Below are 27,680 nucleotides of genomic sequence, written 5' to 3'. Positions count from 1 at the left end.
AAAGTATGTAGTTTCCCCACCCTCTTCCCTGAGGGTGCACCTTCTTTCCTCCTGGGCTCTCCCAGCTGCTCTCTAGTACTTCCTTCCAGTCATTTACTTTGAAAGCTCCTCCATTTAGCACTTAATCTTACTGCTTTGGCGTTCCCTGGGTTGTTCACCATTCCACTTTAGAAAGTGCACCCTCTGCCAGTTTGCACTCAAGAGAAGGAAGTGTTTTTCTTGGCCCAGTGTGTTCTACGGTGGGCTGTTAAATGAATAAGCGTCAATGATAGTCATCTTGAATCACCCAGGACTGCACTGGGGAAATGAGGACCGTGGGGAGAGGGGGGCAAAGGGGAGGATATGGTGAAGCATTACTACAGTGGGCAGCCAGAAAAGCACTTTGTTTAAATGGCAAAACATCTGAATTGGGGTCTCGGCGCCACCCTGAGACCAAGGTTTGAGTCCAAGCTGCCAGGGTTTATTCCCCTGTATAATAGGATTAAATAGGGATTAACAGGGATAAACACCCGCTTTCAGCTGTAAGGGAAATGCTTTGCCAAGGTCCCTCTGTTTCAGTGACCGCCCCCCCTCCCCAGGCGGAGTAAGGCGAGAAGCCGCCACCTCCCCCAATTCCCACGGGGGCGGGAGAAGCGAGGCAGGACTGCAACTTCCCGCCTTGCGTGGACTGCAGCTCTGGCTCAGCAACCCCGAATCTCCGCGTAGGAAAGTCCCACCCGTCATCGATGATTCGCGTCGATAAACGGCGCCCAAGCCACTCCGAAAGGTTATTGGTTAATGCTGCTGTCAGTCGGCCGACGCTGGCGGAGGCCTATAGGGACTCTAGTTCAGCCAGCCCGAGTCCTGCGGCCGCTTGCACTTCCGCTTCCGGCGTTTAGTCGCTGTGCGAGCGTGGTGTCTTGCGGTCCTTTCTCGGGGCGGGAGTGTCGCGTAGGGACTGTGTGCGGCCACAGGGAAGGTGCCGCGGAGTCAAGCCCCCGGTGGTGGTCGCAGGGCCTCGGCGGAAGGGAGCGTTTCTCACCTCAGGTCTGGGCCCTCCACACGGGCTGGGCGTGCCCGGGCGAAGACCCGGGGTCCGCCCGCTTCGGTCCGGACCCGGGGGGAGGATGCGCCCCTCACGCTGGCTGCGCCCTCCTCGCTGTCCCCCAGGCCCTGCGGCGACGACTCTAGTTCCGTCGCCGACGAGGCAGCTCCGTCCGCAGGGCCTGCGTTTACCCCACAGAGCTTCCAGAGAAGGTCGCCCGCGGAGCAAAGTAGCCGCGGAGAAAGTCACGTTCTTGCGGGTCGGACACCCCGTCCGCCGTCACCGGACTGCCCATCTCCGGCCAACTCTGTGTCCTCCGGCACGGTCTCGGGGGTCTCTGAGCCACGACTGCTTCAGCTTTGAGGGCGTGGAAGCCTCTCAACTTTCCTTCCAACTGTAACATCCTTTGAGCCTGTGATCACATTATCCTTGCTCTCACGTCTTGTAACCTTACTAACCAGGGTAATTCTCCTTGTTTGGGAGCGTTATGATGCCGGGACTGAGGGATCCCCAGAGGGCCCTCCCCCGCACCCCCAATCTGAGCACCCGGCCGGTGGGAAGGACAGCTGAGGGTTGGAACCATCGAACCTCCGAAACTTAGAGCCGGCTTCAGTCAAGCGCTGCTCTCCAAGGTGCTGCCACCTTGGGTGCCCGTCTGGCTCTCGGACCGCACGTACTTGGCAACACTTTGAAGACCAGTGGCTTGGGAGAGTGGGCAGTTTTTCGTTCCTATTTTCTCCATCCGCCCATCTCATTCTTCAGTGTGGATAACTGGCATTTTCTTGTTGTAAATTGCTATGCAAAAACAGCTTCACGCTCCCCTTCTTTCCAACCAGATCACCAGCCCTTGACCCCTCCTGTCAAACTTCTGGAGCTGCATCCCCAGAGGGGAAGTCAGTGACAGAGGGCCAGACTCTATGGGGCATCAGGACATGGCACAGGCAGGGGTGGGGATGTGGGGAGGAACAGGAAGACTATTTTCATCACCTCAGTCTTACTGGGCTAACCTTGTGGTTTTCACCAGAGTTCACTCTGTAATGTATGTCTCTGGCTCTAGAATTTCAAGCTCTACTTCAGTGCCTATCTGAAGGTGGCTTCTCAGGGAAGTGAAGGAAGAGGTTTGAAGTTCAGAGCACACCTTCAGGGTTTCTCTCTGATCTGAACAATGGCTGTAGCTGTGGACAAACAAATCCACATTCCTCAAGTACAGGAAGGGCTTCAAATAGTGAAGCTGGAGGAAGATTCCCACAGGGAGCAGGAAATTTTCCTTTGCAGGAATGTCCCTGGACCAGAGACCTCCTGCCAGTGCTTTTGGCATTTCTGCTATTGAGAAGCAGCAGGACTCCGGGAGTCCCTCATCCAACTCCGAAAGCTTGGTCATCAGTGATTAAAACCAGAGAGAGAGAGACGAAAGCAGTTCCTAGAGTCGCTAGTCCTGGAACCATTCCTGGCTGTCCTTCCCCAGGAGATCCAGATCTGGGTTAGACAGAAGCATCCACAGAGTGGACAGGAGGCAGTGGCCCTGGTGGAAGATTTGCAAAGAGAACTTGAAAGACACCAGCTGCAGGTGAGATATGGGAACTTAGTTCTGAGTAGTTAAAGTAGAGGAATATGAGAGAGCCACCTTGGGTTGCCAGCAGTATAGGGATGATGCGTAGACTTTTCTCTTGGTATCAGTGTGGAATTTGCTCGTTGCCTGGGACTGGTAGCTACAGCTTCCCTTCCATTTTCAGACTGACTCTTCTTTTCTTTTTCCTTAAACATTTTAAAATTAATTAACTTGGCTGTGCTGGGTTTTAGTTGCGGCATGTAGACTCTTAGTTGGGGCATGGAGGATCTAGTTCCCCAACCAAGGATCGAACCCCAGGCTTCCTGCACTGGGGGCATGGCATCTTAGCACTGGACCACCAGGGAAGTCCCTTCCATTTTTCAGGCTGACTCTTCAGAGAATGCACAATATTGGGTACTCTTGAGTGTCGTTCCCTGCTGTTAAATAAGAAAATTGCTTAAAATAGAGTGAGCACCTCTCTGATCCAGGAGGAGCATGCGTAAGCTATTTTCTCTTTGAAGAATAGCTCTCATTCAGCTGGAGCCAGCCTGAAGCAAGGGGCTTCACTGGGCTTTACTAACTTCATTGAACCTTTGGGTCCTGTTGCAAAATGGCTTTTTTGTTGCTGGCCATCTCTGTGTTGTCAGTTTTGCCTAGAACTGAGCAGAAGCAGCCCCAGGAGAGCTAGGTGGACAGACTGCAGTGGGCCTGGGTTCCAGATATTATCTCTCTGGTGTCTTCCACACTGCCTCTGCAGTGATCTGCATAAGACTGAGCTCCCCCTCTGCCTGTTTTTTTTTTTTTTTTAAGATTAAAAAAAATTCATTTATTTTTGTTTGCACTGGATCTTCGTTGCTGTGTGCAGGCTTCCTCTTTTTGCAGAGCATGGGCTCTGGGCACAGCGGCTCGGTAGTTGTGGCTCTTGGGCTCTAGAGTGCTAGCTCAGTAGTTTTGGCACATGTGCTTAGTTTCTATGTGGCGTATGGAATCCTCCCAGACCAGGGATCAAACCTGTGTCCCCTTCATTGACATGAATTCTTAACCACTAGACCATCAGGGAAGTCCTCCTGCCTCCTTGCTTCTTTGTCTTGGGATGATTTTTAGTACCTATAGAATTTTTACCTTCTCCAGTCCTTGAACAGGGATTCAGAGAAGGAATCCTCAGGATCAGTACTGGGCTCCCTAAACATCCATCTGAAGCAAGCACAGAATCCATGTATCTGTTCCAGGTTGTGGTGATGATGTCACAGCCAGACCAGAAGACCAAATGAATCGCAGCCCCCAAATAGAACTGGGAGCCTCCCACAGGAGCGGTAAGCAACAGCAGTGGAGGGAGGGAGGGAGAAGGGACTCTTCTGTGGGTGGGTGTGAAAGCCCCCGATTACAGGAAGTGGGATAAAAGGGTACAGCTCCTTTCCCTGGGAGGGTGTGGCAAATAAACTGAAGCTGAGCACAGGAATCTGTGGGATCCTCAACAGGCACGTCCAAAGGGAAGCAGCACCTTGGTTGGCAGGTTTTGTAAAACTCCACAGCAAAGCCTTGACACTGCTTCTTACATGAGTGAGACATCATTGGTCCCAGCAGGTAAGGTGTGGGACCAACCGATTTTAGGCCTGGTTGGTAGGAAAGGCACAAGGTAGGGTTAAACTATTGTGGACTAATTCGCAAAACATGTACATGTCCCCAGACCAATTCAGATGATTCCCATGTGCTGTCAAAACTGAAGAATAGGTACTTCCTGGTGGTCCAGTAGCTGAGTCTCTATATTCCCAATGCAGGGAGCCTGTGTTCAATCCCTGGTCAGAGAACTAGATCCCACCAGCCGCAACTAAGAGTTATCATGCTGCAACTATGATCTGGCATAGCCAAATAAATAAATAAAAATAAATATGTTTAAAATGTCATCAGCCTGCAAAATATTACCCGAACCTCCTTCCTTCTTTAAGGCAGGCCATAGCTGAGGTATTAAAGGCACTGTTTTCCTTGACACTAAGATTGATAGTTTGTCTTAAAAGTTAAGACACTTCTTTCTGTATCTAGATCTTGCCCTCATGATATTTCTTTAACATCTGGCACTAGTGGTAAAGAAACCGCCTGCCAGTGCAGGAGACTTAAGAGACACAGGTTCGGTCCCTGGCTCAGGAAGATCCCCTAGAGAAGGGCATGGCAACCAACTCCGGTATTCTTGCCTGGAGAATCCCATGGACAGAGGAGCGTGGCAGGCTATAAGGCTGAAAAAGAGTCAGACACAACTGAAGCAACTTAGCATGCACGGATACATATACATAGCATAGTATTTACCATTTTAACCATTTTAAAGTGTACAGTTCAGGAGCATGAAGTGCAACCATCACCGCTATCCAACCCCAAAACTTTATCATCCCAATCTGAAATTCTACCCATTAAACAGTAACTCCCCATTCCCGCCTCCCCCCACTCCCCCACCCCTGGCAGTCACCATTCTGTTTTCTGTGTCTATGAATTGGTCTGTTTTAGGTTCCCCATGTAAGTGGAATTTTGTATCTCTCCTTTTATGTCTGACTTAATTCATGGCATCCATTTTGCCCAAGTCTAAGAGCAACACTGGGCAGAGAAAATCTGATTCACTTATTGACTGGCTACACCAAAATGAACCCAAGGCAACAAATGAACTGTAAAGATGGGCTGCCCCGGGCGTGGGCATCGGATCACATGCCCCTGCTCTTCCTGCCTGGAGGAGGCCCTCACCCACTCTCCCACAGCCACCTGAACTCTGGGGGACTCCCGCTCAACTCAGCACAGCACATGGGGCCATGTGAATCAGCTGCAGCCCACGTTCTCAGTTGTATTTCCAACTTCCTTTGCTCCCCAGGCTGGGGCTGCACCTTCTCCCACTTCTGTCTTTTCTGTGCTGTTCCCTCTGCCTGGGATAGCCCACACTGCTGAGGCTCCTCTCCTGATGCCCGTGGTGGAACTGGATTGGGTCCTGTGCTGATGCGTGAATCGCTGATTTCCTTTGGGTCCTTTAAGAGCTTCTCTGGGGCACTTTCCTGTAATTACTGAGAGAACCCCAGGACTTCCTTCCCTTGGAATGTGTCAGTTCTCAAAGAAGCAATTTGGGAAACTGGAGGTGGGGATTTGCAGTTGTCATAAAAATCGGGGGCGCACCCAGTGTGTGGCAGGGATCGGGGGTCAGGTAGATGCGATGTGGTTGCTGAGGCCATCCTGTACCAAAGTACTGCTGGGCATGAGTGGAGGGCGGTGCTCCTCAGCCGGGTCCACAGATGTGCACCCTGGGCATCACCTGGGAGCTTAAATGAACTGAAAATTCTCAAGCCCACCCTCAAACTTGAGATTCCTTTTTCTTTTTGGCTATGCTGGGTCTTCATTGCTGGATGACGGCTACTTTTCATTAGCAGTGTGCAGGCTTCTCATTGCAGTGGCTTCTCTTGTTGCAGAGCACAAACTCATTGCCCTGCGGCATGTGGAATCTTCCTGGACCAGGGATCGAACCAGTGTCATTACAAGGATTCTTAACCACTGGACCATCAGGGAAGCCCAAGTTGACATTTTAATGTGGTGACTTGTCTGGGAGGAACCACATGCCCCAGAGTTCACCCCTCTGTGTTTCCAGGTAGAGTAGGCCATTGAAGATTTTTCTGAGCAAGATGTGGTGGGTAGAAGGGAAGCTGCAGCCATCCTGGCTCCACGCTCAGATGGGACAGGTGCAGCTGTGTGACTCATGCATGTGGCTGGTTAGCTGCCTGCAGTGACTCCCATCTTCCCAAGATCCTCCTTAAGCTTCTCCCAACCCTGGGCCAGGGGTGTGTTAGCTCAGTGCTAGAGTGTACCTGCTTCTCCAGAAGGTGACCCGCATCGAGAACTGACAGGTTCCAGCTGGTCCTTGCCCTCCCCTTCTTGTCTGCCCTGTGGGCCCCAGGCTCCAGCAGCGGATGAATGGAAAGACAGCAGCCTTACAGAGACCGTGGGCCCAGCTCCCACAAGTACTGTGGAAATAACTCCTACTGGTCTGCTTCTCTGACTACACCCTGGCTAACACTCCTGAGTGCGAGAGGACTAAGTCGCTCAGTTGTCTGATTCTTTGCGACCCCATGGACTGTAGCCCAACAGGCTCCTCTGTCCATGGGATTCTCCAGGCAAGAACACTGGAGTGGGTTGCCATGCTGTCCTCCAGGGGAGCTTCCTGACCCAGGGATCGAACCTGTGTCTCCTGCATTGCCAGGCAGGTTCTTTATAACTAGCACCACCTGGGAAGCCCGGCTAACACTCCTACCGATCAGAAACTCTGGGAACAGAGCTCAGCAGTCTGTGTCTTAACCAGGTCATTCTGATGCACGTTAAAATTTGAGAATCACTGATGCAGGGGAAAGCCTTTTTACAATTACATGTGCTGAGAACCTAACTTTGTATACACACACACAAGGAAAGTTTTGCATCAAGGAAAGGTTAGCATCAATATACCTGAATGTCCCAAAAATTCAACTACTATGTAAAACTTGAGAAAGCAGTACATTCTTTTGTGGAGAACTTTCTACAAGGTTTTTTTCATCAATTCAGAAAAACCAGGTCCTCGACTTTTGAGTGTGAGTCACAGGGGTGAGGGCAGCACCCCTGCCTGGGTCTGTAATCCTGGCTGCCCAGTTCTTGATTTTACCACATACATCCACAACTCGATGGACATGAGTATGAGTAGTTCCGGGAGTCGGTGATGGACAGAGGAGCCTGGAGGCTACAGTCCATGGGGTCACAAAGAGGCAGACAAAACTGAGCAACTAACACAACACAATACATTTTAGTTCTGTAAAAGAATTCACAAAACCTGTTTACAGTTATTAGCTTTTCAGATTCTCTATATTGTGACAGACAGGGTAAAACACTGCCATTCTGCACTCGGGAGAAATGGGGCTCCCAGAGCTAAGAGCAGTTACCAAATATTTATTGTGCCATGCATCCTAGCAGTTATTTTAAAATATGTTACTTCTAACTTTCCCAACAGCCCTGCCAGGTAGTTATTACCAGCCTCATTTTACAAATAAAGAAACCGGGGCGAGCTGACAGGCTGGTTAACTTGCTCTCAGCCACGCGGCTGGTAGCAGGGCCGTCTGCGGTCGCCTGAATCCTGAACCCGTCTCCTTGCTCCGCAGCAGCTTGCCAGGGCCTGGGCTGAAAGACACTGGTGTCAGCGAGAGGCACAGGGGTCCACCCAGTCCCACACGTGCAGAGAGGCATCACTGGCTGCCGACAACACAGTCCTTGGTTTGCAGGGGTGCCAGGTGTGGGTGGTGACCAGCGGGGCAGGGGCCATCCCACTGTCATCCAGGAAGATGTGACCTCTGTGAGTGAAGAGAGGTTCTACTTGGCGCCCCACTCCAGCCCAAGAGGTGACATCATAGACCTGGACCGTCCCATCGAACCCTGAGGAAGAGCAAGAGAAGAGAGTGTTGGCGCTCTATCTCTGAAACTGCTTTTCTCATTTGTTCTGTGGAACCCAACAGGCTGGAGGGTGAGGGGTCAGACAGTAATGAGGTACTTAAAGACCAACCGAAAGGCATGTGACACGTGACGTCAGCCATGTCAACAGCGGCTGATGGCGTCACAGAGCACATGCTCATGAGCATGTGTGGTCTGTCTGTCATGTGCCAGGCCCGAGGCTAATCCTGCCTTCTGTTACCCCTCATGACTATATGAAGTAGGTAGTATTTTGTTTTTTTTAAGTTTATGTATTTAGTTGTGGCATGTGGGATCCAGTTCCCTGACCAGGGATCGAACCCAGGCCCCCTATATTGGGAGCAAGGAATCTTAGCCACTGGACCACCAGGGAAGTTCCCATGAAATACATTACTTTCCCCAAGAAACTGAGGGTAAAGAGACTTTTCAAACCTTTTCTGCTAACCCCCAATTCTAATCCTTCCACATGTGGGTCCCTCCCAGCAGATGGCCTTACCTCCTACCTGATGGGGGAAATAGAGACGCCTACAGAGAAATACCCCAGAGACGCCTACAGAGAGAATTACTCCAGCCTGGCTCATGTCTCCTGCTCTTTCTGGATCCGGTTGTTATCAATGAGCCTCTCCTGCTCTCAACTATTGTCAGCCTCTCCCCACTCAGAGGATTCTTCCTTGGGCTTTAAGATCCCTCATTACACCCCTCATTCAGCTAGATGCTGCCAGCCCAGACCCAGCAGTCTGCTGGCCTCGCTGGCTTGCTGTAATTCTCAAAGTGATAGCCTGAGAGGCACTCGAGATCCTGTCACCTCTCCCTGGTTCAGCCCTTGGCTGTTCTGGTGCTGTACCACCTGCAGGCTTCTGGACCAACCTCAGAACCGAATTCCTGCTGGGACAGGAAAGGCCCGCTACCCACGTATGAAGTTTGGTAGCCAGGATGAGGAAGGGCCATCCCTCACGAACCTGGAGAACTAGGAGCTTTTCTGTGACAGCTGTACCTTCTGGGGCCAGATTTATTTTGGGGCTGTGGGCTCCCTCCCGAGCACCTGATAGTCCCCTGCGAGAGAGGTGAAGTGACAAAGTCCTCTCAGCAGTACCTGAAATGGCCAAGCAGTTGTCCAGGCCGGGGGCCCACGTCACTCGCAGCAGCTCTGGCTCAGGGCTGGGCATGGACACGGGGCACTGGACTGAGCTCACAGGCTGGCAGAGATCCCGGAGGTCGAGAAGACAGAGCTGCCCGTCTGAGCCAAGGCGGGCAATGCTGGGCCCAGGGCCCCGGCCCCCAGCTTCTGCACACCACCGCCTTCCAGCGGACCCAGGGCCGGGGCCAAGGTTCTCTAACGGGGCCCACTTCTGGCGGGTGTCCACCAGCCCCAGGCGGCCTGAGGAGCAGCAGAAGGCGAAGGTGTCCGTGTTCAGGACCTGCAGGCTACTTAGCACATCATCATCACTGACACCTGGAGAACGGGCGAGTGAGAAAAGCTGCTGCGATCAGATGGGGCTGGTGGGCCCGGCCGACGGGTGGCCAGCCCGTTCCTCGGGGAAGCTCCTTCCAGCCCCAGGCAGAGTGAACCATGGCCCTGGCGTCCCTCATCCCACAGGTGCGCCCAGCTGGCTGGTGCTGCTCTCAGGACCACCTCCCCACACCCAGAAAAGGAGCCCCTGAGGCCAGGCCTTGCCTCTCATTCAGCTCGCTTCCCCAGCAGCAGGCACACAGGGCTGAATTTGGATTCCAGTGTGGCTGAGCAGGGCTGGGGGACAGAGGAGCTGGAAAGGACTGCAGTACCTGAGGTGTAGGTGGTCTTCTGTGAGTCCAGATCCACCACCTTCAGGCTGCTGAGCCTCGTGCCGTGGAGGATGCCGGGTGCCACCGATGGGAAAACGGCCACCCTGGGCCAAAGACGCCCCTCGCTCTCATGCACGTCAATGGTGCTAACAGCTCTGATGACATCTGGCGGGAAGTGGGAGAGGCTCAAGTCCAGAATGTTAAGGCAGGTCTGAAACATTACATGGGAAGGGCCAGGCAGAAGGTCAGGGGAGAAAAGGAGCTCACTGTTGGTGAGGGAAGATGTGGAGACGTAATAATTCCGTGCTCTGTTTCCATTTCTGGAACTGTCAGGAGCATTGTCATTTCTCTATGATTTGTCTTATGAACTATTTGCAAACTGGAGATAACAAATGATAGCAGCCACATCCAAACCCACCAGGCAGTTCTGGCTTTTCATAGTTTCGTGGAGAACAAATAAAGGAAGAGAAAAGAACACACCAGCACTGTCGTTTATAACAGGAAGAGAGTTCATGAAGTAACATTATTTCTTCAAAAACATGTCCTGTGACCTCAAGCCTAACAGGTGAAGGTTACAACACAGATGTCTTCAAATATAAACATGACAAGAAAGTCCACGTCTTTTTTACACTGAACATCGACACACTTGACTTCAGGCTAAATCAGATTTTAGTTTTGTTCACCTCAGCCTGCTTGGACAGCAGGCAGGTTCCCATCCTCTGCCATCCCCATGTATAACAGTTCAGAACAAGTAGTTTCCTGTACATACTATTGTTACTTAAAGGGAGACACCCATTTTCCATTTTCTATTTTCCTGCTCCTAGAGAGGGCTCACTGTTTGGTTTCCAGGTTCTCTGAAGAAAATGGAGATCTGTATTTTTACACTCTAGATAAAGAAGGGGTGGATGAGAGAAAAAACACGAGCACAGCTGATCAAGCGAGCAGCTGACAGCCGCTGCCTTGTGATAGTTCAGACACACATGGGTCACAGAGGGCGCAGCCGGGCCGGGCTGCCTGCAGAGGCCCCCTGAGCCCTGCTCCCCAAGCCGCAGGCTCTCGCTGCCCTTGGTGCAGACTTGCTGAACATAACTGCGCTGCCCCAGGGACTGCGGGGGGTGGGCGGGGGTGGGGGAGTCGAAGCAGACAGAACAGCTGAGCCTCAGGCCCAGTGTGTCTCTGGGGGCACCAGTGAGGCCGAGATTCAAACAGCCCAGCCCGCCTGACTCTCCCAGGCCTCACTTAGATGGCTCTCTCTTCCCCTTCCACAGACTCCAGGGAGCCTGGCAGGGATCCCCCAGGACCTGCTCAGAGCTAGGGGTTCTCAGGTGGGATTGTCCCCTGATGGCAGGGAAGGAGGCAGCTGAAGGAAAGCCATCAAAGGACGATTTCAAAGATGCAGTGGAAGACAAAAAGCTTTGGAGCTCCTGACTGGACAGTCACTCCACAGTTAACAACAGGAAAAAAATGCTGGTTCTTCCTCCTTTTCCCCTCTCTCAGGGGAAAAATAGCCCCTCGAGGAAAGCACACCCCCCTCACCAAACCAGCTGAAAGGAAAAATTACTATGAAGTCAAAGCAAAAGATGCTGTGAGGCACCTCCAAGAACTGGGCAATAAAAGAAGGTGGGGAATTCCCTGGCAGTCCAGTGGTTAAGACTTTGCCTTCTAATGCAGGGGATGTGGGTTCGATCCCTGGGCAGGGAACTAAGATCTCACTTGCTGCAGGAAGCTAAACCCATGCACCGAAACTACTGGCCTGGGCACTGCAACACAGATCCCACATGCCACAGCTAAGACCCAATGCAGTCAAACATAAATAAATATTATTTGAAAAGAAGAGAGCAAGAAGGTTGTGTCTGAAGATTAAACCAGTAGAACAGGTCACAGCAGCTGTAAGCAACCTCCTTCAGGAGTAGGAATGGCTCCAGACCTGAGATACTGAGCAAATGTATTACCAGGTTGAAAGGAAAGTGGTGGCCATGAGAGGGCGCTGTTGAGCCACCAAGGCACAGAAATCGGGGTGGCCTGTGGGGGGTGGGGTGGGAAGAGCCACTCAAGACGGAAGGTTTTAACATCAGTGGAGGCCTCAGGAGACAGGTGGCTGACACTGTTAGACATGTCTTCATCTAAAGACATCCTCAGCAGATTCCTCAGCCCCAGAGCTGAGAGGAGAAGCCCCAAACCCTACCTCCAGGGGCCTGGACAGCACCTAGGCCTGGGGAGCCACGATTTCACAAAGTCTGTACTCTGCCTCGGAGAACTTGGGCTTCCCTGGTAGTTCAGACGGTAACGCATCTACCTACAATGTGGGAGACCTGGGTTTGATTCCTGGGTCAGGAAGATCCCCTGGAGAAGGAAATGGCAACCCACTCCAGTATTCTTGCCTGGAAAATCCCATGAATGGGGGGAGTGCCAAGTCAGACATGACTGAGAGACTTTAACAGACAGCTTATAGCCACGCCATTTGGAAGCCTCTGAGCTGGTTCTTCTTGCTATGCTTATGTTTACCACACAGCCTGAGATTAGATTAGGTCTTCTATAGGGAAAGAATAAGGATCTGGAATACTTCATCTTTGGGGATCCTTATTTTTTCATTATAAACTAATAAAAGGGCATTCTGGTTTATACAGCAGTTCTCTGAGTCTGGTCACTACATCCAGCCCTACCAACAGATTAGATTTGCTCTGGCTGTGCTCACAAAATCAGGTTTCTGAGACACCAAAGCTGTGGGTCAAAACCTGGACCTTGGAAAATACACTTTTAGGTATCTACAAAAACAGCTGGCCAGACTTGCCCAGATTATGGAATATTCTGCACTAATATCCAGGGAAAGGTAATTATCTGATTTCCGACTGGCATATGAGAGTGTCAGGGCACGTCTCCTTGGGCCAAGCTCCCTGGGGCCTGGGGTTGCAGGTCCTCTGTGGCACCTGGTACCCCCAGGCAGTGTCAGGACAGGAGGCAGCTCCAAAGGTGCCCCCCACCTCAGTTTTAAACCACCACCACCGCTGCCCCACACTGCCTAGTTTTAGAGAAACATAAAAAACAACTATAAGTTACTGGCCTAAGGACAGACACAGTGATCACGGGAACAGAATGGAGGGTCTGGAAGTAAATCCTTACATTCACAGTCGACCGATTTTCAACAAACGCACCAAAGCACATCAGTGGAGAAAGGTCAGGCTTCTTGACCCATGCTGCTGGGAAAACCTGACATTCACAGGCAAAGGGATAAGCTTAGGCTCTTCAGTCATACCACACACCAAAGGTAACTCTAAGAGATTTAAATGTTGGAGCTAAAGCGATAAAATTTTGGGGGAAAAAAAAACATGGGGGAAATCTATGGGTAAGATAGTTATGGCACCAAAAGCACCATTCTTAAGAGAAATAATAAAATGGACCTCATTAAAATTCAAAATTTTATGCTTCAGAGGACCCTATTAAGAAAATGAAAGACAAGGAGAAAATGTTAGCAAAACATACATCTGTCAGAATATACAAAGAACTCTCACAACTCAAAAAAGACAAAATAGTCAACCAAAAAAAATGGGCAGGTTTTCCTGGTGGCTCAGTGGTAAAGAATCCGCCTGCCATTGTGGGAAACATGGGTTTGATCCCTGGGTCAGAGAGATCCCCTGGAGAAGGAAATGGCAACCTACTCCAGTATTCTTGCCTGGAGAATTCCATGGACAGAGGAGCCTGATGGGCTACAGTCTGTTGGGTCACAAAGGGTCAGACACGACTGAGCCACTGAACAACAACAATTAATAGTTACCACCAGGCATGACTATAAGCAGACTCTGAAATCAGACTAGAATTAAGTCTTGGTTCTGTTACCATCTTTGTGACAGTAGCTCACTTTGAACAAGTGAGCCTCTCTGGACAGTTTGTTCTCAGACTCATGAGAATTTAATGAGCTCACACATGAAAGTGATCAGTACAGTGAGTGCAATATAATATATACTCAATATTACTGTTACATCTTACAGATTGTTGATTAATATAAGCAAGTATCTATTAAAATGTACAATGGAGTTAGAATATCAAAGGGCCTATGACAGCATATTATCTCAGCCTGTTGGGGGGGAGTGGATAACAAAACACCCTCATTAAGATTTGAATAGGTATTTTACCATAGAAGATACATGAATGGCTAGTAAGCACATTAAAAAGACGCTCAACACTGCTGCTACTGCTAAGTCACTTCAGTCGTGTCCGACTCTGTGTGACCCCATAGACGGAAGCCCACAAGGCTCTCCCGTCCCTGAGATTCTCCAGGCAAGAACACTGGAGTGGGTTGCCATTTCCTTCTCCAATGTGTGAAAGTGAAAAGTGAAAGTGAAGTCGCTCAGTCGCATCCGACTGCAGACAAAGCCACGTGATATACAATTTCACATTCATTACGATGGCTTTATAAAAAAAGACAAATAATAGCAAATGTTGGTGCAGGACATGGAGAAACAGGAACCCTCATACACTGCTGGTGGGAATGTAAATGATGAAGCCATTCTGGAAGAGTTTGGGAGTTCCCTAAAAAACCCAACATAAAGTCACCACATGATCCAGCAATTTCATTCCTAATATCTATCCAAGACATATCAAAACGTGGTCCACACACTTGTACATGAATGATCTTAGCAGCATTATTCCTAATAGCCAGAAATCAGATCCAGCAACTGGTGAACGGATAGACGTGGTACATCCATACGAAGGAACACTGTTCAGCCTTAAAAAGAAACAAACTGCAGATACATGTTATGACACTGTATGACATGGTAGACCACAAAAGCATTATGATTATGCTCAGTGAAAGAAGCCAGCCACAAGAGACCACATGTTGTATGAGTCCACTGATATGAAACATCCCGAAAAGGCAAATCTGTCATAGAGACAGAAAGCAGGGTGTGGGCAAGGGGATTAGTAGTAATTGGCATGACAGATCTTACTGAGGACATAAAAGTGTTCTAAAACTGACTTATAACAAGTAGTTGCACAACTTGTTAAATTTACTAAAAAAAAAAAATTCACTGAATTATATACTTAAAATGGGTGAATTTCAATAACATTATGAAAAAATAATCATAATTATAAATAAGTATATTCAGATACCTGGAAGCTACAGCATCAGACAACTGACAAGGAAGAAACGACAAAGGAAAGCCCACAGGGTCAGTGATCTCAAAACCCAAATGAGGACCAGAACTGCCTTCCTGCAGCAGTGGAGCTGGGGAGGAGCAAACAGCCAGTTTCTGGGACGCACCCAAGAGAGGCAGTGTGGGAACTGCAGGCAGAGACCACAGGAGCCAAGGGGCAGTTCCCAGGGAGGCTGCCTGTGCCTCTGGGCCCAAGTCCATGCTGGCCCACAATGCTCCCACCCAAGGAGGGATGGAAGGGGCTGTGCCTGCCAGACGGGAACCGCAAACCCGCCGCTGGAGGGGATGCACCAAGGGAACCCCCTCCATCCCAGAGAACAGTAAAAATGCTTCCTGCACCTTTCCGTCTCCTGTAGGTCAGCCCAGCCTCTTCCTCGCTCTGTCTTCCTTCCCTGAGAGCAGCATGGCTGGAAAGAGAGGTGACCTTCCTGCTGCCCCCGTGCTGCCCCTGCCTGTGGGAGAGGCCCGCCGCCCACCAGGTGCCCTGCCTCTGACAGGGTTGGCGCGCCCCATTCCTGAAGCAAGCTACAGGAAGCTCCATGAGGGACTTGTGTGCACTGCTCTGGCTGCTAATTCATCTCTGCTGTGTTAAAGTAGATACTGCATTTTAAAAATAAATTTGGGGGGCCACAAGGCATGCTGGATCTTAGCTCCTCGACCAGGGATCGAACCTGTGTCCCCTGTGGTGGAAGCATGGAGTCTTAGATCACCAGGGAAGTGTCTATAGATTCTCCATTTAATTCCCAGTCGGCTCTGAGTCTACTTCTTAACCGGCTCAGATTAGGGCTTGGGGGTGTGGGAGAAACAGGCTTTCCTACAACCCCATCCCCCACCAATCCAGTCACTCACCACTGTCCTCTGCAAGCTGCCATACCTGCAGGTAACACCCAGGAGGGCCACTGGTCACCAGCAACCTATTTAGGATGGACAGGGAACCTCAGAGCAGACAGTGGGGAGCTCACCCACATACCCCCAGCCTCTCCCTCTCCAGCGCACTCAGCGTGGGATCCCATACTCCCCAGACTGGGAAAGCTTACAGCAAGGAGGGTCATCAAGACCAGTCACCCTCATTTAACAGATGAGGAGCAGGCTTGATCCCCTCCAGGGACAGCCGTGGGACTGAGCCCTGGCTGGCATTTGGCATGGTGTGTCCAAGAGGACCCAGCAGGGAGCCTGAACACAGAACCCTCACCCACAGGCTTTCAGCCTCTGCCGACCGAGCTGTTAGCCCCAACCACCCACCATCGGCTCTCTGAGAAATGAACAGCATCCCTTCTGCTTTATGCTCTGGAGCAACACCACTGATCTGTGGGTTAGTCAGATGGTCTGGAGGGACCAAGACACCACTGAACACTGGTGTCTCTGTAGTCCAGATATGTGTGTGCGCACAGCCCATCCATGTGGCCCTGAGCTGAGGGCGGAGGGCGGTGGGGGAGAGATGATGATAAAGAGGCAGGATCACCCTGCCGTTTGCAGCCACTCCATCTGGAACCGAGGATCTAGGTCACAGACAGAGCCGACCTTACCTGGTGTCTGGCACGTGCTTCAGATCAAAGACAGACCTGTCTGAAAATCCTCCATGCTGTACCTTGAAATCTCTTTCGGGGAATAAGCCCTAAAATACAAAGAGGTAGCCGATCAGACAGGGCTGATCTCCAAAGGAGTGTTTCAGAGGAGCTCCAGGTGAGGAGCTACCCAGCCTGGTAGGAAACCCTGGAAGCCGCTCAGGTGGTAACGATGCTTCTTGAGCAGGGCCTCTGGGCACCGTTACTTGTATAATAAATGTTGGTCTCAGCTGCCTACAGAGATGGCTTTCTTTCCTGCACATCCAAAGCCTTTCTTTTCTAACCTTTCTCCATAGCGAAAACATATTCCAAGCCTGCTTGGGGGAGTCACAGAGGTTTAACAGCGTATCAGAGAAATAACTGGACTGTATCAGTGGACCAATACAGCCCTGTTATTCCTGGCACCTCCCACCAGAAGTTAGGTGGGTTCCTCCAGCAGTAAAAATACAACCATCAATCATCCAGTATTCACTGTGCCAGCCACCTTATTTAGTGCTTTATCACGCTGAGTTCTTAGAACCACCCTGTGACGTGGACACTATAATTATTCCTATTCTAAAATGACAGAGCTAGGGTACAGGGAGCTTAAGCAACTTTTCTAAGGTCACACGAGGGTTATGTTACACATTTGAACCCAAGTCTGTCTAAGCAAAGTCCATGCTCTTGTTGCTGGACTACTATCTCCATGTGAGGAACCAGAGGCAGGGGACAAGGAGGGGCCACAAGAGAAAAGAGGAGGGACTTGCCTGGTGGTCCAGTGGTTAAGAATCTGACTTGAAATGCAGGGGGTGTGGGTTCGATCCCTGGTCGGGGAACTAAGATCCCACATGCCTGAGAGCCCACATGATACAAGATTTCCAAGTAACGCAACAAAGATCCCAAGTGCCACAACTAAGACCCAACGTGGCCAAATAAACAAATATTTTCTAAAAAAAGAGAGAAAAGAGGAAAAGCCAGGGGTGAGGTGGGAGGTAAATCAGGTCTCTTATCAAGGCTTCATTTTGGTGTGGTCCTGGCTCCTGAGGGGAGGAGATGAGGGAGAACAAGAGCACTAGGAAGAAATTTACTCGAGGGCAGCAAAGGCTGAACTGATCTAGTCGATGAGTCTGAGTAATTTCATAGTGACATTAAGCAACCATCAACTTTTTTCATCACACATTCTTTTCTCCTGGCTTCTGGATCGCTGGCCGTTTCGGAGATGCCTTCTACTTTGAACACTGTTCGTTCTCAGTACTCCTTGTGGGTCCATCTTCCTCTACCCATTCTTCAAAAGTCCTCCCTGAGGGTCTGTCTTTAGCCATCATCTCTTCTTACTCTTTATACACTACACATTCATCATTCTAAGGTTTTCACCACCCTCCATACTCTAATGGCTCCCTAAATCTGTTTCTTTTTTTTCCACACCTACAGGATCTTAGTTACCCCCACCAGGGTTTGAGTCCAGGCCCCCTGCAGTGGAAGCAGAGTTGTAACTGGACCACCAGGGAATTCCCCCTAAATCTATTTTTGATAAAGTATAATTGACTTCTTTCTCTAGGAGCCCTCTGTAAATCACAGGACTTTCTGTAGCACTTACCTCTCTGCATATCTGTCTGTCTTTATTGAACTATAAGGGCAGGCCCAATACTTACAGTTTCTCTCTCTGTAGTACCCAGGAAAATATTTAGTAGACAATAGGAGCTCCATAAAGGTTTAATAAATGGTTGAAGCAGACACATACATTGAGAACATATATTTCAAGTTACCTGGTTTTCTTTTACAGAAAGTCTGAGAGGCAGTATGAGATGAAGAATCTCATTTTTTTTCAGGCTTTCATAGCCAGCAACCAAGATTCCTGGAAAAAGAAGCAGAATATGCTGGGACAAACTGCTAGAAAGATTGTGAACCATGGCTGGGTCTAGACACTGCCATACACCCCAAAGCAAAAATAAACTCTTTTGCCACTGGTATGCAGCCTCGTATTGGAGGACTGGAAGAGAGCCAGATAGAAACATAATGCTGATAGAACAAGAAATTGCTGCAAGTGACCAAGAGGTCCTCAAGCTCTCAGAAATGGTTGGGTCCCTCTAGGCTGAGCTCCTTGAGTCCCAGCTTCAGGAGTGGGACTCCATCTCCTTGAGGGTCACGAAGGGTATCTCACCTTTGTCACCAATCCATTCAAGCACTCGAGTGGCTCCTGAGAGGTCGAATGCATGGAAATCTTGGTACCTGAATGACAGAGACACGATGTCACATATTGATGCATGGCAGTTTTATAACTGTTCAAGATGAGATGTTAGCATGGTTCAGTGGTTGGGGGCCCAAGTTGTGGAATCAAGCAGAACTGGGATCAAATCTTGTTACATATTTTACCCTCTGTGTGACTGAGACCAGGCTAATCACAATTTCCCTGACCCTCGTCCTCATGCATAAAATGGAACTCCCAGAGTACCCTGACTTCACAAGGTTGGTGTGCGGAATCGAGACAATCTTTGTTTAAGGTTTAACTCAGAGGCTGGTGCAAAATTAATGGTCACTTGCTTCCCTGGTGGCTCAGATGGTAAAGAATCTGACTACAATGCGGGAGAACTGGGTTGGATCCCTGGGTTGGGAAGATCCCCTGGAGAAGGAAACGGCAACCCACTCCAGTATTGTTGCCTGGATAAGCCCATGGACAGAGGAGGCTGGCCGGTTACAGTCCATGGGGTCGTACAGAGTTGGACACAACTGAGCAACTAACACTGTAAAACAAAAACTATGCTATTATTATCCCCCACAAGCTCGCACACACAGAAGGGTGCCATTTCCCAGAAGCAAGAGCCGAGGCCCAGACGGAGCCCTTCATATAGGTCCCGCCCCACACCAGGATTCCCCGCATGCTCCACCCCGCGCCCGTCGGCCCCCAGGCCAGTTCCCTGGCCCAGATTCCACGTCCCAGTCCCACACGATTTACAAGCGCAAGGACTCCACCAGCCAGTCCTCCGCGGACTCCATGGCAACAGCCGCTTCCGGTACCCTATTTCCGCCCCTGAATATTCCTGGGCAGGCGCGGCCTTCTCGCGAGGAGTGGGCGCGGCCTGCTTTGACCTGGGGGCGGGGCCCAGAGATGCCCTAGCGCAGGCGCAGACTTGCCGTTCCTTGGCCGGGTTCGGTTTGGGGTTCTCCCGATAAACTCTCCTGGAAAAATGACGTCAAGTCAGGGATTCCCAGGATGTCAGTTCCAGACGGGGAACTGGATTGATCCTGAGGGATCAAATACACGCTGGTTTTATGAGATCAGAGGAAAAGGCCGGATAAAATACACCCTGTTAAATTCGAATATTATGTAAAACAGCGAGTAGTTTTTTCATTCAAGTATGTCCATGCAAGGACTTCTTGGCAGTGCAGTGGTTGACTTCGTGCCCCCAATGCAGGGGCAAGGGTTTGATCCCTGGTCTGAGATCTAAGATCCCGCGTGCCATAGTGCAGCCAAAAAAAAAAAAAAGAGTTATGTCCACGCAATATTTAGGATATCTTTTTATATGAAAATATTATTCATTGTTTATCTGAAATTCGACTATAACAGAGTGTCCTGTATGTTTATTTGCTAACAGTCAGTCCCACAAGGCCAGAGAAGAGAGTAAGGGGACACTGAGGTCTGGATCCTAGCACAGCTCTCTCCTTTGTAAGCACTGGGCACTCGGCTCAAACCTTGGCGAGTAGATAAAACCAGGTAAGCAAAGCCCTCCCGTGTAGTGTAGGCAGTTCCCTTTTATAGGTGGGAAACAGGAGAGACTTGCCTCTGCCAGTAGGTGGCAGCGGCGAGAGTAGAAGAGTGGCTGGCAGAGGACCTGGCATCCCAGCAGGCACTGAGTACCTGCTTGCGAATGCGTAGATGAGCAGAAGCCCAGAATCAGTTCCAGGCTGATGCCACGGAGTGTTCTGGGCTCTTTGGGGCCAGCCCCCTCTCAGTGAACACCGGGTCTTCCAGTCTCCTTTCCCTCCCATCCCCTCCAGCACAGGTAGAAGGAGAGGACCAGACAGTCTACGTAAACAGCAGGGTTTTATTCACAACTTCAACAAGGAAGCAAGAAATACGGCAGGGACATCATTTGCATCTGCACTGGCAATATTCCTGACAGCCCAACCAGAAATCACGGTAATGGAGTGACAGAGATGTGAGCCCATGATTTACATTCAGATAGGTCCCATACAGCACCTTCCCTGGGTGGGCACAATCTCAGCCATGTCGTCATGTCTTCCTGATTAATAGCATCACTTCTGCAGCGTTTGCACCAGCAGCCTCCTGTGCTGAAGGGGAATACACAGAGGAATTGGCCCGGGCGGGGGTGGGACAAATGATAGGGGCATCCTGCCATTCCTAAGTGCAGGGCACCCACAGAGGTCGGCAGGGGCAGCCTCCCCACCCCACCCAGTACCTTTCTCTTTGAAGGGCCTGGGAGGGGTCAGGGCAGTGGTTTTCTCAACCTCACAGAGTGGTCATGACAGTCAATGGAGATCCTAGAAATAAAGTCCAAGCACCAGGCCTGACCCTGGGCCAGACAGTGTTTTGACTCCCCACCCTCCAGCTCTGCCCTAGACCTCACTTCTGAAGTCCCACCCCCCAGGGCTAGGTACTGCTTCCTCTGAGATTCTCCAGTTGGTCTTCATGTTTCAGGCCTTCGAGACCTGTGGACCCAGAGGGGCCATCGTCTTCCTTCAGACCTAGCCAGCTGAAGTACCTAGCCCTTACACCTGAGGTCTTTAGGGGCCGTGCGGCATGTGAGGTCTTAGCTTCCCCGCCAGGGATCAAACTCGAGTCTCATGCAGGGGAAGCAAAGAGTCTCAACCACTAGACTGCCAGAGGAGTACCATGCTGGTGGTTCTGTGCATCAGGAGGGTCAAGGTTGACTGGGGCTGGGGATGAACTTTCTCTAGGGAATGTCCCTCCCTTCTTTCAAAATGTACACACTATATGCTAGGCACAGTGGGAGACACACAGTTAAGTCAGCCACCGGTGCTGCCAGGGAGCTCACAGATGTAACAGCTTCTGTTTACTAAGTGTTTTCTATGCATTAGGCATCACGCTCAGCATGTGACATAAATGGTCTCATTTGAGGGAAGAGGGACACTATTATCCCTATCTTAGGGTTGAGGAAGATGAAGCTTAGAAAGGCTAAATGACATTTCCAAGGTCCCACAGCTACCGAGTAGCTGGATTATGAGCCCAGCATGCTGTCACCAGAGTGCACATTCTACTATACCTTCCTGCCTTCTTCACAGAGCAACAAAGTACCAGGGAAGGCGTGTGGGATGGGGAGGTGCCAGGAGCAGAGAATGGATGAGCTGCCCCTCCGCCAGGCTGGAGACGAACGCTGGCTTGGCTCCAGCTCTGGGGCCTTGAACCCTATGTGTGTGCGTGCTCAATCATGTCCGTTGTATCTGACTCTCTGGGACCCCATGGACCCTGCCAGGCTCCTCTGTCCATGGGATTCTCCAGGCAAGAACACTGGAGTGGGCTGCCATACCCTCATCCAGGGGACCTTCCTCATCCAGGTCCCCTGCCCTCCTCCAGGGGACCTTCGAACCTGCGTCTCTTACATCTCCAGCATTGGCAGGCAGGTTCTTTACCACTAGCGCCACCTGGAAGCCCCCCCGCCCAAACCCCATAGGTCAATGGTTTACAACCAAGGGTGATTTTGGCTCCCTCCCATGACCCCTCAGCAGGGGACCTCTGGCACTGTCTGGGAGCATTGTTGGTTGTTATAACTGTGGGCGGAGAGGGAGGCTACTCCAGTGGATAAAGACAAGGGAGGCTGCTAAACTTCCTACAATGCACAGAACAGCCCCCACAACGTAGGACTGTCCTGCCCAGAAGAGCAGGAGTGCTGGGGTTGAGAAACCCTGCCAGTGGTCACTGAGGCGGACGAGAAACTGGGAAGAGCACTGGTCAAAGTGAACAAGGCCCAGACTTGGTGCCTGTCTCACTGCTACTGACTCACTCTTTCCACCCTTTCTGTGGGCCCCAGGGTCCAATAAGCACACACAGGGCACAACAAAGGTGGACAGCAGGGGTGGGGCAAGTCTGCATAGACCAGGGGATGAGGGGGGTGGGGGGCGGGAAGGTCCTGCAGGAAGAAGCTAGATAAGCCCAGGCTGCGCCTTTAGACTGGGCAGTGGGTGAGAAGGAATATCTTCCCCTACTTTTTTGTCTCTCGGGGTTTGCTGAGAAGGTCAGCTCCCTTTCTTTGGAATCCTCCCACTTTGAGCTCTAGATCACATAGAGAGCTTAGAATCCTTGGCTTTCCTGGGCCTTTCCTGCCCTGGCTGGGCACTCACACCCTAAGCCCAATGCGGGATCCAGGGGGAGCCCTGGCTGAGTTTTCCTGGCTCACCTGGGTGTGAGGTGCTGGGCCACTGAAGCTCATGCCCAGAGCTTTCCTTTGCAGGAGGACCCTGAGCAGATGATGACTCAGCTGTGGTGTCTGGTCCCTCAGGGAGATGTGGGGAGCTGTCCCCAGTAGGGATTGGCTGGGGGGCTCCAGGCTCTTCTTGCCCATGAAATGACCTAGAAAGGAGGTGCCAAAGCACAAGGAAGTCAGGGAGCAAGGATGCTATCCCAGTGGGCAAGTCCCCATCTCTCCCACTTCTCAGTTCTCCTGGCAGGAAGATACACACAGCCTTTCTCCTCCTGGTCACTGGAAACCACAAAGAACCCCCAGTGGTGGCAAAGCCTGCACCTCAGCTTTTCCGGAGCAGGTAGAGGTGGGTGGAGGGGATGGCACAGCTGGAAGGGGCGGTGGGAGGCCCCAAGGGCCAGGAAGAAACTCTGCCAGTTGTGCTGTCTGCTTAGAAGAGGGACGGGAAACAGCAGAGAAAGAAGTGAGGACAAGAGGTGTCTGGAAGGTGGAGGTGCAGAAAGAAGACACACGAGAGGTCGGAAGAGTCAGTGCAGTCTTGTCTAAGGGAAAAGGAACAGGCAGGCAGGTAGATCTAGGATCCAGCCTCAGCTCTGCTTTAAACCGGCTGAGTGAATGATTTAAACCAAGTCACTGGGTCTGGGTCTCAAGTTCCCCCATCTTACTAGATGAGTTCCAGGGTCCCCACTAGCCTGGACACTAGTGTCCATGTTAAGGAGAGGCCAGAGAAAGAAGGTGGGAGGGGCGGGGAGCGCTTGCCGGAACCCCGAAGACTCACCGGTGGCCCAGAGGTTGCCCCGCGGGTGCACTCGGATCTTGCTGGCCCGGCTGCGGTTTTCCGGGAGATCCCAGCCGAGCGGGGCGGCGCCGGCCGCGAGCAGAGCGAAGAGCAGGAGGCCGCCAAGCAGCCGAGCACCCCCTGCCCGCAGGGTCATGGCTGGGCACGGGCGACGCCTCGGTTCAGGCGCACTTTGCGGTAGCTCCAGTCCCGGCGCGTGCCTTCCCTCCTTTTAAACCCGCGCCGCTGGGGGCGGAGCCCGCCCCTAGGAGCCCGCCCCTGCGCGCTCGTTGCCGCCCCGGCCCCGCCCTCTCGGACTCTCAAGTCGGCTGGGGCCAGGGTCGGGGACCCCCTCCACCGCCCCCACACCCGCACTCCTGCCCCGACGTGGGCATGGTTTCCTCAGGATGTCCGGGCCCAAGCCCACCAGCTTCAAGCTGAGGATGGGAGCAAAGCCGGCTCCCCTGGCCCTCCTCGCCACTCCCAACGGCTTTCGGCCGAAGGGCGGCTTCAAGGTAGAAAAGGCAGCGAGGACGCCTCCTTCCTGGGTAACACAGGCGTTACTGTGCCCAGCAAGGTGCCGAGCACAAGAGGAGCTTGCCAGTCGGCCCCTCCCTCTTGGAGCATCAGACCTGCTCTCCCAGCTATCTTTATGCCCTCTCTCCCAGCCAGCACTCACAGCACATGCTCCGGATGGGAGTGCAGAAGCACGGAAGGGGAGCCCTCCTCAGCCCGCCTCAAATGGGGAGAGCCTGGCTTCTCAGCCGGCCAGGAGGCAGATCTTTGGGTCAGGGGAGTGAAAGGAGCACTGGACCCGGAGTCCATATACAAGCTGTGTGATCTCTTTGACCCTCACCTTCTTCAACTGTCAAATGGAAATAACCCCGCTGCCCTATTTTGAATAATTTTACATCTTTTTAGCCCAATTATTTTGTGGCAGGAAGCAGCAGTCCTACAGGACTCTCAGTCAGCACTCTCAAGGAGCCGTCCAGGCTTGTCTTGGAAAGAACTTTTAGGTCAGTGGCAACATTTAATGAACAGGAGAAGACGCTGTGCTCCAGAATAATACATTTATTTTTGCTTAAATGTTTACCAAACACCAACATTCAGAGCACCATGGTAAGGACAGGAGGGGAGACAAAAGAACAATCTGCTCCTACTGTAGCTGACCATCTCATTGGAGAGAGAGTACAAAAGCAGTCAATGACGGAGGCGCAGGATACCAACCAACCCCCGGGCTCTGGACTCTTCTCAGAAACGCTGCACAGTGTGGCTGGAGAGAACCTACTCCCCAGACTCAATAATGGTACCTACTATTATTACTCTTGCAGTATCTAGCTCAGCAAGGCTCTGTGGATCACCATCTTAAAAGGGAAAACGTGTACAAGAAGCTGACTGTCATGCTGAGCTCCCAGAAAGCATGATAGGCAGGACAAGGACATTCCGTTTCCGGCCCAGGCTTTCTTCCCACTCTCCCTGCTTCTCATCTCCCACCCTGGCATTTACACCTCTCTGTATTCTTGTCACTGCTTAAGCCATAGTGTACAGATATAGCTCTCATCACCTTCCCATTATAATCGTTCCCTTTTCGACCCCCCTCCCTCTGCTTGCATCACACACCCATCCTGTCTTCTCTGGTCCTCCATCATAGAAGTTAAGAGGTGGTACTGAGTGCTGCCTCACTTAGATGCTTGAAGGAATCTTATTTGGCAGGTTTATCTCTCCTCATTTTATGGGTGCAAGCAGGCTCGGACTGGAAACTTGCCCAGACGTCACACTGGAATCAGACTGCAGGTCTGTTCAGAGCACTCCTTCAGACCCCCAGAGTCATCAGGAACCAATGCTGCTTTCTCTGAGCCACACCCACTCCCGCTGTACCATCCTGTTAAAGAGCAGGTTGGTGTGGATTTCTCTAGGGGGCGAGGGAGCAGGCACTGACTGACTGAGAGTCTCACCTCTCTTCTGCAGGTGACCCTGGCACCTTGGTTCTGCTCTGACAGGTTCACTTATAGTTAGGCAAACCTCCTCTGACATAGCCTGTGTTCACAGCTCCAACCACACCTGCGAGAATGATCCCAGATGCCCCTGGGGATTATTTCATCTGTCAGGTGAGCACAGGAAAAGAGGGGCCTCCAAGGACCCTGGAGAAAAAAGCAGGGCAGCAGCTCCACAGCCAGCTATAAACCACTGTCCCAGGAATGTGCAGTGTTAGGCACAGCAGAGAGGGGACTTGCCCAAGACAGTGCTTCCACGTCAGATCCCTCAGGAAGTAGTGCTGGGCTGAGTTTAAGTGAGGACCTCAACTGCACACTGCCTGTTCCTAAGTCATCTCTCCCTGGGGGAAGACAGACAGTAAATCACATGTACAGTGAATCATAGGGAACTGCCAGGGGAAGCTCTTCAGAGCTCACTCTGACCCTCTGAGATTTCAGACAATGCAGAGAAGATTCAAAGGACACCCAAAAGATGAATAAGGGGTGAAAGATATATGGCAAATCCTCTGATAACCAACACCTACCAAATATTTAAACTGCATCATGCTTTTAATAAATATTGCTTAAAATAAACATATATATTATTGATTGCTACGTTTCATTAAATTAGAATTAATTACAAATAACATCTTTTCACAGCCAAATCTTTGTTATTGTTTTCCAAAGCACTTACATGCACACTCCTTTGATCACCAACACTACTTTGATGCAGTAAAGGCTAGTACTATGTCCATTTTATAGATGAGTTAACTCAAGTAAACACAAGTTAGTTGCAAAGAAGCTAAACAAATGGAGAAAACCTGAGTGTGGACTTCAAACACATGAAAGGTACAGAGGACAAAAGAGAAAATAAAAAGCAGAAATTTAAATGAGACATAAATGAGCCTAGAGAAAAAGGAAGGGTGACAGAGATGCTCAGAATAAGATGGTGTAAAATAATTCTCCTGGCAAATCTCTGTGCATATGGCACAGGTCCCATATGCATGGGTTGTGGAGAGAAAGAGAAACACATCTTGGGACATCTCAGGTCCTGCTCTTTAGGTTCAGAATGGGCAAGGGGCTATAGAACCAGGAGAAATGCATAATCTTTAAGAGAGGAAGAAAAAGTGTCAGGGATATTTGATGCAATTTCACAAAGTCAGAGGAAACACACAGGAACTAGCTGCTGCTGCTGCTAAGTCACTTCAGGAGTGTCCGACTCTGTGTGACCCCATAGACGGAAGCCCACCAGGGTCCCCTGTCCCTGGGATTCTCCAGGCAAGAACACTGGAGTGGGTTGCCATTTCCTTCTCCAATGTGTGAAAGTGAAAAGTGAAAGTGAAGTTGCTCAGTTGTGTCCGACCCTTAGCGACCCCATGGACTGCAGCCTACCAGGCTCCTCCATCCATGGGATTTTCTAGGAGTGGCTTGCCATTGCCTTCTCCAAGGAACTAGCTAGAATATCAAAATATTAACCATTAATAAGGAACTATTTCAGGAACTGAAATTGCCAAAATACAAAAATTTTTCAAGACCATATTCAAAAACAAAATAGAGAAGATACACCTAATGAGAAAGTGGTGAGGATGCCAAGAATGGCTAAGAAAGCTAAGCAGCTGCTGCTCAGCTAAATGGCACAGATGCTCAGGAAAGTCACAACAACCCTAACCAAGTGAGAAGCCCCAGGCCCCGCGTTCATAAGACGATTTGGGTGTAACAGGTACTTCAGGGGGCATTTCAGTAACTGAAATAAGTACTCTCTTAACTCCAGAGGTTTAAATGCTTGGAGTTTACCTGAGAATCTCGCTATTTCTAGATTTACTGAGGAAATCCATGCAAGAACGACCTAGGGCTTCTATGAAAGAACAGCCAAGGGCCTTGTGACTGTGGGGTTTATTCCAGATAAATGAATCTCGGGAGAGTTTATGAAGGTAGAGTAACTGGGTTATGACATTGTGGCCTGGTAAACATAACCAGAATTCAAGCTCTGGCTCTGCCACCCACAGGTCTAGAGATCCTGGGCAAATCTCTTCA

General features: G+C 50.8%; 3 protein-coding genes across 8 annotated transcripts; 1 reads left to right on the top strand and 2 right to left on the bottom strand.

Moving 5' to 3' along the window:
• The first annotated feature begins 777 nt into the window (after positions 1–777).
• Positions 778–9,120, top strand: LOC148774555 (uncharacterized). The gene is made up of 4 exons (XM_088829717.1): positions 778–1,026; positions 2,490–2,591; positions 3,803–3,886; positions 8,508–9,120. The coding sequence occupies exons 1-3, from the start codon at positions 778–780 to the stop codon at positions 3,842–3,844; spliced, it is 393 nt and encodes a 130-aa protein (XP_088685843.1). The 3' UTR covers positions 3,845–3,886; positions 8,508–9,120.
• On the bottom strand, positions 7,313–19,571 carry WDR73 (WD repeat domain 73). The gene is made up of 8 exons (XM_055417875.2): positions 19,451–19,571; positions 18,659–18,726; positions 18,264–18,352; positions 16,480–16,568; positions 15,803–15,867; positions 9,804–9,968; positions 9,115–9,474; positions 7,313–7,988 (listed from the first exon to the last, which is right to left on the bottom strand). Exons 1-8 carry the CDS (start codon positions 19,489–19,491, stop codon positions 7,753–7,755), a joined length of 1,113 nt encoding a protein of 370 aa, XP_055273850.1. The 5' UTR covers positions 19,492–19,571; the 3' UTR covers positions 7,313–7,752.
• A 949-nt stretch (positions 19,572–20,520) lies between these two features.
• On the bottom strand, positions 20,521–23,910 carry NMB (neuromedin B). Of its 6 annotated transcripts, none has more exons than XR_008684765.2 (4): positions 23,674–23,908; positions 22,872–23,044; positions 20,916–20,997; positions 20,521–20,787 (listed from the first exon to the last, which is right to left on the bottom strand). XR_008684765.2 is itself a non-coding variant. In XM_055417544.2 (4 exons), exons 1-3 carry the CDS (start codon positions 23,828–23,830, stop codon positions 20,943–20,945), a joined length of 417 nt encoding a protein of 138 aa, XP_055273519.1. In that variant the 5' UTR covers positions 23,831–23,910; the 3' UTR covers positions 20,521–20,787; positions 20,916–20,942. The 6 variants fall into 6 exon arrangements, 4 of the variants coding, with proteins under 4 accessions (XP_055273519.1, XP_055273521.1, XP_055273522.1 ...); XR_008684766.2 differs by having other exon boundaries at positions 20,521–20,782; XM_055417544.2 differs by having other exon boundaries at positions 20,916–21,029; positions 23,674–23,910.
• Positions 23,911–27,680: the final 3,770 nt, after the last annotated feature.

Source organism: Moschus berezovskii, chromosome 21 (genome assembly GCF_049115385.1).
Source record: "Moschus berezovskii isolate FMDL1 chromosome 21, NW_MosBer_1.0, whole genome shotgun sequence".
NCBI lineage: Eukaryota > Metazoa > Chordata > Mammalia > Artiodactyla > Moschidae > Moschus > Moschus berezovskii.
This window is presented reverse-complemented; position numbering and strand designations above follow the sequence as displayed.